Source organism: Suillus bovinus (assembly GCF_016758785.1).
Source record: "Suillus bovinus strain UH-Sbo-P2 chromosome Unknown EDB93scaffold_95, whole genome shotgun sequence".
Taxonomy (NCBI): domain Eukaryota; kingdom Fungi; phylum Basidiomycota; class Agaricomycetes; order Boletales; family Suillaceae; genus Suillus; species Suillus bovinus.
In genome coordinates, this window is record NW_024542151.1 from 1 (window position 1) to 17,349 (window position 17,349).

At 45.5% G+C, this 17,349-nt stretch overlaps 5 protein-coding genes across 5 annotated transcripts; 4 read left to right on the forward strand and 1 right to left on the reverse strand.

The window, feature by feature from the left end:
• EDB93DRAFT_939530 (P-loop containing nucleoside triphosphate hydrolase protein) lies at positions 1-2,370 on the forward strand (the record flags this gene model as incomplete). The annotated part of the gene is made up of 14 exons (XM_041458011.1): positions 1-98; positions 147-219; positions 268-546; positions 601-644; positions 691-794; positions 853-920; positions 974-1,067; positions 1,121-1,153; positions 1,203-1,261; positions 1,315-1,359; positions 1,413-1,426; positions 1,483-1,524; positions 1,577-1,801; positions 1,862-2,370. Coding segments are annotated over 14 exons (1,514 nt in total), but the record flags the coding sequence as incomplete, so codon positions are not given.
• A 2,203-nt stretch (positions 2,371-4,573) lies between these two features.
• On the forward strand, positions 4,574-5,059 carry EDB93DRAFT_1071080 (uncharacterized protein; the record flags this gene model as incomplete). Its single annotated transcript, XM_041444972.1, has 1 exon — positions 4,574-5,059. A coding segment is annotated over one exon (486 nt), but the record flags the coding sequence as incomplete, so codon positions are not given.
• Positions 5,060-9,109: 4,050 nt separating this feature from the next.
• EDB93DRAFT_1094369 (uncharacterized protein) lies at positions 9,110-10,232 on the forward strand (the record flags this gene model as incomplete). Its single annotated transcript, XM_041446587.1, has 2 exons — positions 9,110-9,645; positions 9,698-10,232. Coding segments are annotated over 2 exons (1,071 nt in total), but the record flags the coding sequence as incomplete, so codon positions are not given.
• Positions 10,233-10,664: 432 nt separating this feature from the next.
• EDB93DRAFT_1108102 (uncharacterized protein) lies at positions 10,665-13,740 on the forward strand (the record flags this gene model as incomplete). The annotated part of the gene is made up of 12 exons (XM_041447800.1): positions 10,665-10,849; positions 10,994-11,107; positions 11,165-11,246; positions 11,574-11,767; positions 11,887-12,055; positions 12,104-12,195; positions 12,253-12,634; positions 12,755-13,032; positions 13,094-13,202; positions 13,312-13,372; positions 13,528-13,560; positions 13,679-13,740. 12 exons carry the CDS (start codon positions 10,665-10,667, stop codon positions 13,738-13,740), a joined length of 1,761 nt encoding a protein of 586 aa, XP_041302458.1.
• A 2,777-nt stretch (positions 13,741-16,517) lies between these two features.
• On the reverse strand, positions 16,518-17,006 carry EDB93DRAFT_1255508 (uncharacterized protein; the record flags this gene model as incomplete). The annotated part of the gene is made up of 1 exon (XM_041453791.1): positions 16,518-17,006. One exon carries the CDS (start codon positions 17,004-17,006, stop codon positions 16,518-16,520), a length of 489 nt encoding a protein of 162 aa, XP_041302459.1.
• Positions 17,007-17,349: the final 343 nt, after the last annotated feature.

Here is a 17,349-nt window from a genome sequence, read left to right on the forward strand (position 1 = left end):
CTACATTCCGTAGAGTTTACGAGGTTCCTATCCTCAAAAGCAGAGCACCAGATTGCACGGCTAAGGAACTTGAGCTTGGCGAGGCTCGGTCAGCTCAGGTTTGTAGAATAATTGTGTTTCGTTCAGCTGCTGAATGGCATCAAAAGTTGTCTTTGATCGCGAAAAGCTTCGTATTGCGACGAGAAGCCAGCATTCTCAAGAATTATCTTCCACCAAAACGTATCCTATTTCTCTACCTGCAGTCCAGATATCTGACGTTCTGAACAGACGAATATGTGGTGTTTATCACTCCGACGCAACTGCAATTGTCCATATTCTCAGCTATTCTTAACCCCGACAAGCTAGATAGGCTAATTGATGGACCGACTGCAGAGTCACTTGCTTTAATCAACATACTCACAAAAGTCAGCAATAGTCCCGTGTTGCTCAAGACTCAAACAGATAAGGCAAGAGCGACAAACACCGATGCAATTCGCCGCCCAGGTGTCGATGACGCCTTAAGTTTATTACCTAAAGATGTCCGAGTCGAAGACGTCTCCATGAGCGGTGAGTCCCATTCTCTTTGATAATGTTTCTTGGCTTGATTCATGTTCATACTAGGCAAGCTTCTGGCGTTGTCTCACATCCTCAAAGCTATCAAAGAGGTAAGTCTGCTTGACTAATTGTTGGCTTTATTTGACCACTATGTAGCGCACGCAAGAAAAGTGCATCATTGTCTCACATTACACATCCACCCTCAATTTGATCGAAGCCTTCTGCAAGAAGAAATCTTATACTTACTTCCGGCTTGATGGGTACAGTTTTCATTCCACATTGTAGTATTTTTGATTGTCTCACATCATACTGCTGTAGTCAGACACCAGCAGCGAAAAGGCAGGAATATGTCAACACCTTTAATAAATCATCACAATACAGCCATTGTAGGTTACTCAGTTCGCACTTATGAGTGTCAATCTGATCTTGTTGAGGACAGTTCTATTCCTGCTGAGTTCAAAGGCGGGCGGCGTTGGGCTCAACCTTATCGGCGCGTCAAGATTATGTTTGATAGATTCTGATTGGAACCCGAGGTGTGTGGCATATGTAAAGATACGATGGCGCTAAATGAGATTTTCCATTCAAGTCATGACCTTCAGTCCATGGCGCGCATTCATCGGTGAATAAGAAAATCATCAAAAACATCTTGCGCTTACTATATATCATAGCGACGGGCAGAAGCGGCCAGTTTTCATCTATCGATTTCTTACTGCAGGAACAATCGATGGTGAGTGTTTTTGCTGACAAGATGTACAATGCGTTTATATCGCCTCTGGGAAGAGAAAATCTATCAGAGGCAGGTGACCAAGATTGGACTTAGCAACTGTGAGTGAATTTTTTGTTCTGTCAGATTCCGGCGCTCAATTACATGCACCAAGCTCTTATGGGCTCGGTAAGCCAATATTTTCTTCTTTTTTCCGTGACGGGGTTTATATCATCACATTCAAGGGATCATCCGGCTCAAAGTCAGACTCATTTTCACGGAAAGACGTACTTTTTTTCTGCTTAGGAGGTGACCGGTAATTAATACACCCATTTACAGCTTCGGGATATTTTCCGGGTCCATCCTGAGACAGGCTGCAACACTCATGACCTTTTGGATTGCGGATGTGATGCCGGTTCGAAGCAGTTCAGTGACAACACGACGAGCACTTCCAGGAGCGATATAGAAGTGGGTGAAGATGATGACGACGAAGATTCAGCAGGAACCGGCTTCGTCAATGCGTCACAAGTCAAACCCCGTCACATTGAGAAGATGGATGGAGCAGTAAGGATTTCAATTCCATTGTTCAGCGTCCACAGAATTGTGCTAATCGCGATTATGTAGTACATGAAGAAGAAACAGGCAGAGCTTGCATCACTTGGAGAGTGGACACACATCAATTGCCTGCGGAGATTGACGAGCGACAATATCCATGATGCCATTCTTCGCCATCTGGTACTTCCAAGTGTGAGCGATGACAACGACCCCCTCGCGCAGCCTAAATCAAGGCTTGATTCACTGTTGTCGGCCGTTGACCTGGACAACATTATGGTCATGGATGAAGTGACACAACCATTATCTGTTCGCGATGTCCCTGGCGGCACCATTTCGTTCCTTTTCGAGAAGACATCGGTCTCTACCTTGGAAGAGAATAATGTGGAAGAGGACTCAACGGTTTGATAACTTACATGTGTTTCTTGATACTTGCGACCTCCAAATTGTAACGAATTGTTCTTAATAGTCCGAATGAGCTTAAAGTATACAACTGGAAAGAATGGCTGTCCTTCCCGTATTGATCTGCCTGCAGTGCTAGTGCTGCCGTGGTCCGCTCCTGAACCATGGTTCGAACCGGACTTTTTGGTCCGGTTCCCCTGTGGTTCGGTCCACGGTCCAGGTGTCAGCGAGAACCGGACCATACACAGCGGGGATTGCAATATTTAAGACAGCTTTGAATGTCGTGCGAAATGTGAAGATAATACTTAATATTTTGGTTGTCGTCTAAGCAGATATAAGATTTCAAATATTAACAAGATCTTGTACGACAAGAAAAATATAAAGCATTAGTGAACATTTTGTTACTACTATCACTTCCACTGCAATCGGCACCCCACAGAAGTCGGCACTTTTACAAAACTCGTATTTCTAGCTACTTAAATACAAAATTCTTAATGTAGATATCATTCTATCTCTACTACAATTCACTACGAGGTAGAATGAGCATGATTGAAACAGAATTGAGTGAGATAGTTAAAAGTGCCAAAGTCACGCAAAAATGTCACCTGCCGATGTTGTGCCGTGACGGAGCTTCAATATTGCACAGTGCACACGCCCGTTTTGGGAGTGCCGACTTCTGTTGGGTGCAGCGCTGCTGGTCATGGGGCTGGTCCGCATTCGCAAGTCCAGCAGCGGTAGACGAGGGAAGCTGCGAGCTTCGTCTGATCCAACTTACGAGTCACGTATTCAGGCTGCAATTCAGGGAGTTGCAAATGGCCTGTACAAATCCATTGCAGCTGCAGCAAAGGAACAGAATGTGAGTCGTGATTATTCATGTGATTATTCACTCAACTGTGGTCTAGGTATCACGTCAGACACTAAGTGATCGACACTTGGGAGTGCATAAGTCTCGTCGGCATGCCCACGAGAGCCAGCAATTATTATCTGCTGCACAGGAGGAAACTATTGTCGACTGGTGCAACCTGGCATCCACATCCGCGACTCCTATCCACCCAGCGAGATTGCGTGCATCTGTTAAGGAAATAACTGGTCGACTCCCGTCACGAAAATGGCACTATAGCTTTATTCGTCGACACTCATCCCTCCGCATATCTCGAGCAAGTGGACTGGATCCCAAACGTGCTCGAAATTTCAACAAGGATACCATCAGGGAGTTTTTTGAGATGCGGAAAAAGCTTGATGATGACTATAATAAAATTCCGCCAGAGCATCATTGGAATATGGATGAGAAAGGCAATCAGATGGGTGGGGGAAGGAAAAATGCTGGCACGAAATTCATTTTTTCCACACAAGATTCAGATCGTTATCGGGTCCATAGCGATAATCTAGAGCTCGTAACCATTATCGAGTGCATCTCTGCTGCTGGTGCTAAGATGCCACCATGGTTTGTCCTTTCAGAAGGGCCAGCCCCAGATATTCGGGATCTAAAAGATAAAGTGGGCGGGTGAGTACTAAGCTAGATAAGTGTAGCATTATGCTCTACTAACACTGTCACTCTCGACAGTGTTTCATTCTCTCCGACGGGATGGACAGATCATGAGATCGCAGATTATTGGTTCAGGAACCACTTTGTTCCTACAGCGGAGAAATACCGTGTTGATCCTGAGAAGCCAATTGTTCTGACTGTTGATGGTCATAGTTCACATGAACAAAGTGCTATCAAAAGGGCGGCTTACGATAATGGTGTCATAATTCATGCCTTTCCATCGAAAACCACACACAAAATTCAACCACTGGACGTGGGTGTGTTTTCTTCCGTCCAGCGTGCTTGGACCAAACATTGTGACAAGCGCCTTGCCGACGGGGTTGAAATTGATCGCTATAATTTTATTCACGAATACATGGCCATTCACCATGTCATCACTCCGCAACTCATCCAAAAAGCATTTAAAAAAACTGGTATCTATCCTCTTGATCCGTCAGTCTTCACAGACGAGGATTTCGCACCGAGCTTAGTTTATTCAACTGCTGCACATCTTCCTCCATCATATCCTGCCGAAGTCTCTCCTCCAATGGCGGCTCCTTCTGATGTTGTCGAAATTGACGAGTCGATTAGACTGGATGGTGGCGGAGAAGAGGATTCGGAGGACGACAATGATTTTTCTCCTATGGCCGTTGATGAAGACTTGGACTCTGGAAGTGATGACTCGGACGAAGAATCTGAAAGCGACGACTCAGAGTTAGATCACGCCGCGCTCGACATTGCAATTATCAGTCCCCGTCCCACATCTCGTCATCCCCTCGTATGTTCAGGCAATGACATTGACAAAGGAGGAACTTTGGCACGAGCTCCAGCGCATGTATGAGCAGAATGGGGCATTAATTCAGACAACCCAGGTCCTGACTACCCAGCTCGATGCTACAAACGTGCACTGTACAATGGCGCAGCGGGCATTGGCTCAATCTCGACTGGAGTTGGAGAATGTGAAGAAGAAAAAGCAGCCAAAGAAATCTGTCAAGTTGCGGGCCCGTTTCGTGACACACCCGGAGCTTGAGGAGGACTTCAACAAGGCAGAGGAAGTGCAGTGTGAAAAAGACAAGGCTGACGCAGAGAAACAGGCTAGGAAGAAGTCGGAAGATGAAGTGCGTCATGCCCAGATTGAAAATGATATCAAGTCGAAGACATTCGATGCACTCTCAACACTCCGGCGCAAGGATGATTTTATCACACTTGCTGGCGCTCTCAAGATTTCGAGAGATGGGACGGTCGAGGAACTCAGGGCTAGAATCAAAGAGTTTCTCGCGGACACTGCAAATCGGCACTTAGCTGACAATCCACGTTTTTCTGCGCTCTTCCAGATGGGAAAAACACGTTCGAAGAATTCGGTCACTGCGTCATCAACAGGACAAGCCAGTAGTAGCACTTCGCGGGACAATAGCGCTACCTTGTCCAACACCATGTACTTCCAGCAATCAAATTTTCACTGCTCCCGCGCATTCTTTCAATTCGACTTATCCTCCGCACCTTACCAACCAGCCACATTTTCATCAATTCTACGCTAATCCAGCTCTCCACACGCCACCTTACCCTACAACGCAGCATAATTATTCATCTCGCGGTCCCATTGCATCATCGTCGAACTTAGAAAGACAACCTCATCCATACAATGTACATGGCCTTCCTACACATCTCACTCAATTCTACTATAGTCCTAATGCTGGTTACCCTCGTAATTAGATATATCTACTTAGTAAATACCATACCTGCTCGCTCACGCCAGACCTTGCGCTCTTACCTGACCGCCGAGCTGGCTTTGAAACCGGCATGTGTGACATGTCATGACTTACGGTGACATTTGCGTGACTGCCGACTTCTGTGGGGTGCCGATTGCAGTGGAAGTGATAGTATCTAAATGTTAATGACAATAAGAAATATAATTGTTTTTTAATGCTGGCATAAACTTCGAAATGTCGAGTTTAACTTCATTTATACCAGGGTAATCGGACGAGCATGCTCCTCAGCAGACTCGTTTTTTGGTTAAAACCGAAAAAAATTCCCGATCCTTGGTCTAGGGCCTGCCCCTTTTGCCTCCTCAGGCTACTGCCCCATGCACTTCAAGTCATGACTAATATGACTTGCGCAATCCTCATTGCCACCTCCTTTAGTGGAGTTAGCGGCCTATGTCTAGTGAGACCAGGTTCAAAAGGAGACTCTCTGCCTCTTCTCACTTGAATTACTTGTCTCACTAGGTACGCCGTATTCTAATTGTTCAATCTGTTGTCCAATTCTCACTCGAATTACTCGTATCTATAGCAGTACTTTTGCGCACCCTCCCTATTCCCACCCTTTTCGTTCTATTGTACTTTAAAGTGTTGTACTTTATGTACATTTTGAGTTTGGTGTCTCGAATCCATGAGGACCCCTTGTCCTCACAACGGTGTAAAGAGTAGATCTGGGCTGGGCTCTACTGAATGTGAGTCCCTAGTCCTGAGAGATGTGAGTATGCTTCGTCCCAAGAGACAACCTAAGAACTACCTTGATGATGCAAGGGAAGTCTTATACAGTTAGAGAGTAGACAAGATATTGGAAGAAAACCTCTTTAATGCTTGTCCGTAGTTCCGAGACTACTTCCGAAGTACCGAGAAACTTGTCCTGATGCGACCGAAGGTCGTCCGAGGCTGCGAAAGTGTTGTCCAAAGTAGCGCGATGCCTTCCGAGGCTTACAAAGGCTGTCTGAAGGTCTATATATGTTGGTGTGTTGATGTGTTGGTATGTCGGTGTGTCGAATAACAGTATAAGACTTTGCGCAACGTCCAAAGTCCGGAACAATGCTAATCTATCGGGACTCAAGAATAAACAAAGTGTGAAATTGGCAGCGGTCTAGCCAGTCAATCATTCTGAATGAACAAGGATCAATTGCGCAGTTTATGATTATACCGAGGTGACTCTACTAATTACTATTCGAAGTATGGGAAGTGAAGTGTCCTATCAGTAGCCAGCGAGCAAGATTATATCCTACTTCCGTGAGAGGCCGGAATCCATAGGCAAAACTAGTAGCGAGATAAGCAAGTCCGAACCTATGTAATAAGCCGCAAGGCATGCAAGAATGCAAGTATACATGTAATAAGCTGCGATGTGTACTGCTTATACGTATTCCGAGACTCCCGACAGGATGCCGATGGGATTGTTATCCGTGTAGCACTAAGACGTAGTTAACATATAGTTAGAATAAAGGAAAACGCACCAGCGAAGTCAAAAGGACAAGGATAGGACATGGTATGGTAACTCGCAAGGTTCGGATGGGCCTCGGAACACGAGAACTGCCTGCGGAAGGTTTGGACAAGTGCACGTGGCTTTCAGAAGGTCAAAGGAGGTTGGGGAATGGTATGAACATAGGTGTTGGATTGCCTGGTTCTGAGCCCAGTGCCACGACCATCGTTACAACGGGGTCCTCAAATTGCATACATTTCGAGTTCGGTGTCTCGAATCCATGAGGGGACAATTGCTGGCTAATCCTCATAAGTCTGCGTCTCACGAGACTTGAGTGAGGACAATTAGAAACTTTTAAGACTCGAAAAAACTTCAACTATGGCACATGACTGAATGACTGCTTATGTATGAAGTCTGTTTATCTGCAATATTTTACGATTACCTAATGTAAACACTGTAAAGCAGATTCCTCGCAAGATTCCTCTGCTACCCATAAAGGGTACGTCACGGTCACACCATGCCGAGCAACCTCAGAATATCATGCGCGGCCCCCACGACACTAGATACAGCTGTGACAACGGACGACTGGGCTTAGAAGACGGCAGAAGCATGGATTGTATTAGTAGAGTGGTAGAAGACTGTTATACATGATTCCACATACCATCATTTAGTAGTACAAAGTCAGAAATTCAGAGTGAATGCAAGTGTGAAATCAAAGGTTCAAATGAGGGTTCAAGAATAAGAAAAATGCATCAGAGTCGCACCTTTGTTCTGCAGGCCTGCTGTCTTAGCAGGTCCATTGTGAATCAACGAGAAGGTGAGTGAAATTTACAATTATTATTAGTAGATGTTGAGGGATATCCCTGGCAGGCGCACGCACCTGCTGGGAAATTTACAAACTTTACGAACTTTACCGTAAATTTTTCACTGTCCCGCACTTAACTGCACTTTACTTTACTCTACCTTGCCTGTCCTTCCACCCATCCTACTCAGTTGCCATAAATGGTGACTTAGACAATATGGTCACATGACACACAATGTCTCTTCTCTGTCATCTTCCTTGACGGTCGTTGACATTGGCCCCCTGCATGGTGTGTTACTGTAACACTGCAATGTTGTGTGATCAGAAGGTATAATCAAACTTTTTAGCATACCTTTGACTGACATTCTCATCTAGAAACACTACTATCCATCATTATTCATATGATGATGATATTGCCTTGGATGATCGCCATCATCTTTCATGTAAGTCTTTGTTTACTCGTTACTCATACTCATACTCATACTCATACTCCAAGTCCCTTCACTTTTTGAATCTGACTTGGGGCCCAGCCCCTTCTCCACAGGTCCATACTATACGGATGACTGCGCAAGTGGCCGTTTCGAGCGAATCGCGAGCTTGTGAGCGTCGACGCTCGAAATATGGCCTTTGTAAGCGGTCACATGAAGATTCACCTGCGCCGGTGTGCTTCTATCCTACTGAAGCACATGTCTGAGTTCACCCCAGTCAAAAGGACCTGACCTGAGAATTGGTGCCGCACTCTCTTCTTCTCTGCGCCCATCTTCTTTGCCCATCGCTCTCTCATTTTTTCGCACCCACCCACCTCCCTTTCTACCACTTCTAGCATGTTTTTGGTCTGTATCAGTGTTTCCTTTTGGACCCTCCGGTCTACGCACTTTTCGGACTTGACACGCTCCTGAGGGTTTGTCTCCGTCAATCCCAAATACTCTCCAAGCACAAGCTGCTTTATTTCAGACTTCGTGGGATCCACGTGCTTCGCCCAGACCTCTGCCTTCACACACCGGTCCAGCAAAGCCAGACCCTCCCACATGCAAAATGAATTAATACTAAACAACCTCTCACTGATTTGTTTATTTAAGTTTTCAACAGTTCATATATCATTCTGCCTCCTTGAAAGTAATATTCAAGACGGCGAACATTACTTTCCACTCTCATCATCTTCTCTTAGATCACGTGCATACAAAGGGGTGTTCTCTTCCAGTGATGGTGCATTTTTGCGGCATTTTTGTGAGGAATACAGGCTCATTGACTTAGGAAAATGCCTCTGCGAGATTGCTGAGCACAACCACTATGTCCAAGGCGTAGCATGGGACCCGCTCAACAAATACATCGCCACACAGAGCAGTGACCGTTCGATGCACGTGTATCAGATCTTGACCAAGCAGGACACATTTGAATCCCTGTCTCCTATGCCACCCCTTCCTGCAATCCAGGCACTTCCTTCGCCTGCATGGTCAACTATGGAGATGAAAGTTTTTTGAACTTCTTCCACCGCTTAATGTTCAGTCCAGATGGGAGCCTCTTGCTGATGCCTGCAGGGCAATTTGAGGACCCCAGCATTATCACCAACAAGCCCAAGATTGAGGAAACTCCTACTCACGGATGTAAATCTAAACTTGTGATTACCACAAGCGAAACCAACCCTTCATCAGCATTGTCAGTGTTCATTTGCTCAAGGGCGAACTTTACTTGTCCTCCTATAGCTCAGTTACCAGGACATAAGAAAGCTAGCAGTAGCTGTCAAGTTCTTCCCTGTGTTCCATCAAAATCCTCTACCCTGGTGATCGCTCCACCCAATACTGGCTCCATGTTTGCGCTGCCTTATCGCATGCTTTATGCAGTTCTGACTATGGATGCCATTGCCATCTATGATACCCAACAATCTGGACCTGTTTGCATGCTCACGAAGTTGCACTACAATGAATTTACGGATGCATTGTGGTATGTGACAGCTATTTCTGGCTGCTGGTATCTATGTTGAATCATTCAATAGGTCTCCTGACGGACAGTGCCTTATACTCTCATCGCGAGATGGATACTGTATGATTGCAATCTTTGATAAAATTTTACCTGCGCATCACACTCAACAACATACATTACAACTTCAGTTCACTGTGCAACACAACTTCGTAACCCTCACATACACGATGACACCCTCGTCTTCCTCAGTTCCACTGACTACTATTGCAACACCTACAGTTCCTGCAAAGAGGAATGAGCTGCCTCTCATGCCTGCTACTAATATTGACGACAATGCTCCTGTGGGCAGGAGTGCACCAGACAGTACCATGACCTACACGGCCCAGGTTGAGAGTGGGAAGGTCGCAGAGCAACTTTTGCGCACTGGACCTCCACCCAGATTTACTGCAGTTCAGGCAGTTGAAGAACTTCTTCAAGGGAGTCTCTGTCATACTGGACCTCCGCCCAGATTCGCTGCAGTTCAGGCAGTCAAAGAACTTCTTCAAGGGCATCTCTGTCATGCTCATCCACTGGATAGGCCTCAAAAAGATTTGAGGATTGGTTGCTAATGGTGGAAACATTGAGCTCGAGAACTCGATGGTCAAGGTAGGCTTTCAAGCAGAACAACTGTGCACTGAACCTCCGCCCAGATTCGCCACAGTTTAGGCAGTTGAAGAACTTCTTCAAGGGCGTCTCTGTCACACTCGTCCACTGGCCAGGCCTCAAAAAGATTCAAATCTTCAAGGGCATTTATTGTCTACTTCCAGGCTCATGAGCAGAGGACATTTGTACTAATGCGGTATATATACAGTACCCACTCTTGTGCTCAGTATGTAGTTGAAATTCAATGTGATGCTTCACTAGCATAGTCTATGTGTTACGACAGTGTGGGTCAATAAAAATTGAGAGCCAAGTGAATTTTAAAACACGGAGTGACATCATACCCTCTGAAATTTCAGAACTGTCCCACCAATTACTCTGTTCTGTGTTTTACCTCCCGCATGGCACAATCCAACAAGGGGGCATCAGATGTCATTCAAAGGAAGCCAAGGTGGAGGAAAGAACTGGCTACCCCGAAGTCAGCTTTGTCTGACATACAGAAATGCAAGAAACTTGGAATTGAAATGCACCTCCAGGCAAACAAGATGAGGAGCAGCTATGCTGGCCATGTACACTGGGGACGCAAGTGGCTTGCAAGCCATTTTGATGCACCAAGCTGCTCTGCTGATGAGGGGGACTGCTCAGTGCCCACTTTCATCTGAGACAATCCAGACACTGATGTGTATGCAGATCCTGCCTTCAAAGATGCATTTGGGTACATGCCAAATAGGTGCTCCGACAAAGCACTGGCACTCTTCATGTCCCAGAAAGGGTTCCATGAAAACCTCAGCAAGAACACGGTTGAAAGTATCTGTGCAGCATTCAAGAAGCTCTGGGAGCAAGCGTGAGCAACAGCCTGAGCCTGCAGGACTGGTATGAACTCACCTGACTTGTGTTCCAGGGACAGCAGCACTTTTCATGGAAAGTGGAGTTTTAATGAGGCAAGACAGCGCTGGGAGGGAAATCCAGCTGACTCGGCAGAGGTTTATAATGTGATGGCATCTGTAAAGCATAAGACCAGTGCAGAGGGCGGAGACCGAACTCACTCAATGGCAATGACAAAAGACTTCATGGATCACATGCTCTGATGGCATGAGGCCACATGCCCGCTGGAGATTGCACTGCAGGCCATCCAGCTAGTGATGAGTGGCACACTGCCTTCACAGGTCCAACTGACTCTCGACACAAGGACACAGCTCACCTGCCATCTTGAACAAGTCACTTTCAATGCTGGTGCATGGACCTTATGGAGCGGGTATTGTCCTCCCTGCCCAAATTGATGTGCACTCACTTACTTGCCATTTTGGTAGGTGCTTCGAACTCATCAAATTGCAGTGCAAAGACATATCGCTCGACACAATCCTGCTGGATACTGTTGTAAAAAGTATCTTGTACATGAGCCACTGACACTCAGCGACAGCAACACCTATTTCGAAATATTCCTTTCAAACCAAAAAGGATGGCAGAAAAAGGTCGATAAGGGTATCTGCAAGGCAGACCTTAGGTATAAGTTGATCCAGATTAGCATGAAGTGACGCCCTACTGACGTAGCAGTGTATGTGCCTCATAACCAGCCAACCACTACAAGATATTTCCCCACCCTGACATGCCTTCCTGTGACAGCTTCATCTGGATGTTGCTCTGGATCAAATGGCTTGAGTTTTTTCATTATGGACGCACACTCAGGCCAAACAACTTCATCTTCCCTTCGATGGGTGCCAATGGCATCATGCAGCCTGGACAGCCTCTCTCTCACGACACTGTGCAAAGTGGATTGATGAGGCAACAACAGGTGCTGGCATCCTAGGCTGTTTTTCAACTCACTGCTTCCGCCATGGAGGTGCCCAGTATTGGTTCATGTTCGCACCAGTTGGTCAGCAGTGGTCACTTGCCATGGTTTGATGGTGGGGAGGATGGGCTGATGGTAAACAGGTAGGTGCCTTCGATGGTCTACTTTTTCTCGCTCTCACTCATTCATTCCATTCCCAGCGAAACATGCTCATTTGTTACCTTCTTCGACGAACTACACACCTATGAGACTGACTACAGTGATGCCCTCGCTCCTTTCTCCTGCAAAGCTGAATCCTCCCTTGCAGGCGAGCAGGCACTCATGAGGCCAGCATCCACTGAGGAGCTGTGCATGGTTCATCATTCTGTGACTGCAGATGTCAATTGTTTGCGAGTTGACATCAGTGCAGTCAACAACTCACTTCGGTCACTCACCAGCATGGTTCAGGCCACTTCGAGTTGCCTGAAGGCTGCTGGACACCTACCTCACCTGACCATGGCAACACAGCTCAAACTCAAAGAATACCCCCGCTTCAACCTTCTCTCCAAGTTTGCATCCACTGGTGCAGTGTCTCCTTGGCATGTCTGTCCACCAGCAGCACACTCCCATCCTCTGTCGTCTGTCCACAGCAACCATGCCCACACACATGTCACACCAACCACTTGACCACTACCATCCGCTGCTCCGTCCATACCAGTGAAGGCTACACACACAGGCCCAGGCCACACAGCCTCGACTCAACAACTCCCAAGCAACGGTCTCGTCATTCCACGGCTGCCACTCGTCCATTTGAATGGGTTGAAGACTCCAAAGGCCGAGTCCTGGAAGGACATCATCACGCACTGGCTCGTTGGCGACCCCAACAGAGGGTTGAAGACACCACTCAAAGACTGGCCGCAGGAGTGGTACCAAGGCCTGAACTGGAAGCTCGCAATGCAGTACCAGAACAGGGCCATTGTTGCGCATGAGTTCATCAACCAGTGAGTGCTTCCCGGCTGCGATCCACACAACAGTGCTCACACATTTTTTTTGTCACCTCAGTTACCAGTCAGATGAGGCCCTCTTCCTTGCAGCCTATCCAGAAGCCGAGCGGGGACACACCCCACTGCTTGCAGCCATCAACAAGGCACGGGCTGTACGAGGAGAGCGTGTGCGTCACAACAAATGACAGACTCATCTTCGCGGACCATACCACCATACACCACCCACTCGAACACTCATAGCATAGCATAACCATATGAATCACTTCATATTGCAAGGGCCACATGGCCAGGACTGTTGGTACTGTACATTCCATTCCTGCACCTACTCTCTACCCTAGTACTTCTTCACTGTTGCTCTCTCCCACTCCAGCGCTAATAGTTAGTCTCGACTTTTTCGTGCTTCTTCCCTCCGAGTCTGTCTTTTCCCATGTGCCTTCATTGGTTTTCGAATGTTTTGTCGTCCTCTCGTCTTCATCTGTCTCGTCCTTTAAGGTCCACAAGGTCAAACACTAACGACAAAAGCAAGTGAGTGAAAGAGAGAGCAGGCCTGAACCTCTGCGTCAGCGGGCATCATGCCCTCTGCCTTTTTGTACCCATCTGCGTCCGTTTGGCGCAATGACAGGTCACAACTGCCGTCACGCAGTGATCTGGCTCGAAAAAGGAAAAGATCAAGAGCATGTGCGCCCATGTGAGACTTCTGGCTGAGCGCCACCGTAAATTTCTCGACATAAGTTTAGATCACCACTTAGACAAGCATTAAATTTAAAATCACTCCTGACAATTAAATGTGAAGATAAATCATTAAGTTTTGTCTCCAGATAAAATAGATCACCTGATAGTAATTGCCCACTCACAGCATCACTGCCTACTCACAACAATCTCTAAGATGTGAGATTTTTGGGGACTTAACAAGTTATGTACATACATGAATCTAGCTAAATATCAATCCTATACAGTAGTGTGTAGTGTGAAGTATTAGGGACAGCAAAGGGAAATTGTTCATAAACATTTATATAATTACAATCTCTAGTGCTAGTTCTCTGTAAAAGCTAAGCACAAGATTAGAATCTGAGATGCACAAGCAACAACCAATTGATTCTTACCACTTGCTTTGGTGGCAAGAAAATTGCAACATGCTGCATTGACATTTTTTTATCATTTTACTGGTGCTCAGATTGAACTTCAGTGAGCCTTTCCACTGTGTACTGGTCATTGGACCGTTAGCATCATTAGTGAATCTATGTCACTCTCATGAAATTCCCTGCCAAATGTTGTCCAGGCATGACTAGAACCAAGATTCACATCAACTGGACCAGAACCCCACATTAAGTCCTGAGGCAGCCCAGGTCTGGAGTCTAGGCCACCAAGAGACAATTTCTGCATTCCCATCATCTAAATATTCAAATATAAGGACCACTGTCAAATGCTGTCTTCTTAGATAGATGATCTATAGATGAACACCTACAAAATCAAATATCTCCATGGTCAGCAATTCAGACAAATACCAATGACTGATAATGTGGTCGTTCGTGGGTGGCCTGTCAGTATATCCAAGCTATGGTCAGACAAAGGTACTCTACGATATCAGTCTAGAAACACTAGTCAACCCAGTGATATGGTGTTGACTAAAAGAAACAAAGAAACAGAAAAAAAAGAACCAAGACTAAGCACAATCACTGGTGCTAAACAGAAATAAGAACTAAGACTAGACACAATCAATAGTGCTATATTGTAAACTTACTATGAAACAATCGTGCGAAGCTGTATTGGTCACTCCCACAGCGCAAACAGGTAGGATCAAAGGTCAAGACTTGTCAAAAGCTTCTGTAGAACTCTTAGCCTAATATTGAATCTGCTGCCAAGGAACTCACAATGAGTATTAAACAGAATCAGAAACAGATGTCCTTGGATTTCAATACCAAGTCCTCTATTCAATAGCTAAAGCCTATCTGACAATTAACAATCCTGGCTCGGTATACTACTCAGATGTGTGAGGTCAAGCAGACAATATTCAACTCCTGAAATCTCCCCACTAATGTTACAATAACATTTACTCCTATTTCATTTTTCCTTTGTAACCATGCCGCCGACTCTAGACTCATCTAGACCCAGCTATTCTCTTATCAAGCGGGCTGTCCGCACTTCTTTTCTTCTTGATTGTAACATAGATATTATCTTGCGCCGCATGGCAGTTTCACCTATCTTTGCTATCTTGATAGGTTGTACTCTTTTTCCTATCTTTGTTACCATTCTTGTCACGGCTGCGCCGCTCCCTTTTTACCTATATAAACCCCATGTACCATAGTTGTATTCCTTAACTTAAAATAAATGAGCACTCAGACTGTTAACCTTCAATGGGTAGAGAGAGTGAAACAGATAGAGTGAAACAGATCCTGAGCTAAAGAAATAGATAGAGTGAAACAGAACCCAGACTAGTGAAACAGAGATAAGGAAATAGATCCCAATCCTAGAGAAACAGAAATAGAGAGATAGAAACAGAGACACGTGCACACAAACACAAACACTCAGAAAAACAAGAGACTTCTCAAAATAAATAACCAGGCCTTGCAGGTTGTTGAGCACAGTGAGCTCAATGGCTCCTACTGTCTCATCAATGTACCTGACAATGTCGAACAACTCTTCATGGTTGTTGCTGATGCTGATCACACACAAACCTCACTTGCAATTTTATTAAGGGTGACTCTGGGAGTCAGATTGATTGCATTTCAGGCCAAAATGGAGGTCCTTATATAGACAAATCTACATGGCTATGCTAATTTACTCCTGCATACCTAGGTATATTCAATTTTTGTTTTCTCACGTATCTAGATATACTGCATTATTTGTCATAGATCATAATACCTGTGTGAATCATATGTAGGTGAACATGATTTGTCAGGCTTAGTCATAGATCAGCTGACTGTGGTAAGAGAACATGGTTTACATAATGTGTTGAAACTTGTTTGTATTTGGTGTTATTTAGAGACATAGCATATGTCATAAAGCAAAACTGGGTAACACGTGTATTTAAAATTTCCTGGAAGTTCCCACAAACAAACATATGCGGGAAATATTTTCCATGGAAGCTTCAGATGCATGAGAATATAGCTGAGTCATCTTCGGGCCAAATAACACAAAATTTGTTCCATGCAAAATTCCCGAAAAATATTCACTAACACCGCATGGTCATGCACTGGACCAGTTTGGTGCAGGTCAATGCAAGCAAGACAAAATTACTGGTATGCACATGATATGTCCCACACATAAAATACACCTCCTCTTCTGACAGCTCATCATCAAAATAAGTTTGGCCATTGATGTCCAGCATGAGGCCAAACAGCACTGCTTCCTGTGAAATTTCATCGAGAATGGAGGGGAGGTTGTCAAAACCGAGACTATACAAAGCCAGCCGCCATATGAGCCCACCGTGAAGAAGTGCTGCTCTTGTGTGAGGCTGGTTCATGAACTCATGATGATATTGTTCATACACCATAAACAGGCCTGAATTGAGGAAGCCTGCGATCCTTGGGGGAGAAGACATGTCCGAGTGAGTATATATGGAGTTCCATAAGTGGGCGCCAAGCATGAGGCGGAACTGAGATTACCTGCAATGTCTTTATAGTGATTCCTTTTTCAAGGAGGTTATGCGTGATCTTGGTGATATCCAAACTCCAGTCATGCTGGAGGCACATCATAGCTGTGATAGCATCAGGAACCACCAGTTTCCAGGGCACCAGAATTGATGACAGAGGCTTGATGATGTAGAACTGTTGCTTGTGTTGTTGTACATAGGACACTCGAATGTGTGCATTCGAGACTGACAGAGATGAGTCAAGCCCTATATTCCAGAGATTGGGTAGGATGTCTGACAATTGAGATTGAGGGAGGGTGATGAGGTAACCTATGAAACAGGTGATAACATGCTTCTGTGTGTCTGGAATTGATGTGATGTTTGCAGGGTTGTTGCCCATGAGTTTGCATAAGTAAGCCAACTGTGTCTTGCAAGTCCAATCATTGAATGTGATTGATCTGCCTCTCGGTGTAGAGGTGGATGCCGCAAGGCGATAACCAAGATGAAAATGCAATATAGAAACAAATTACTTGACACTACAAGTATACTGCACTGAGAGTGCAATCTCATAATGACCAAAATAGGTTTCAATGTCTTTCAAGAAGCTGGACAGAGGGGGTGGAGGGGGAGGGGGAGCAAGGGTAGGTTCAGGAGGAGTAGGGGCAGGGGGGAAATGATCCTCTTCCCAATTGCCATTGGGAATGCTGGAAGGGTCCAATGTATCACATAAGTTTACTGGTTAT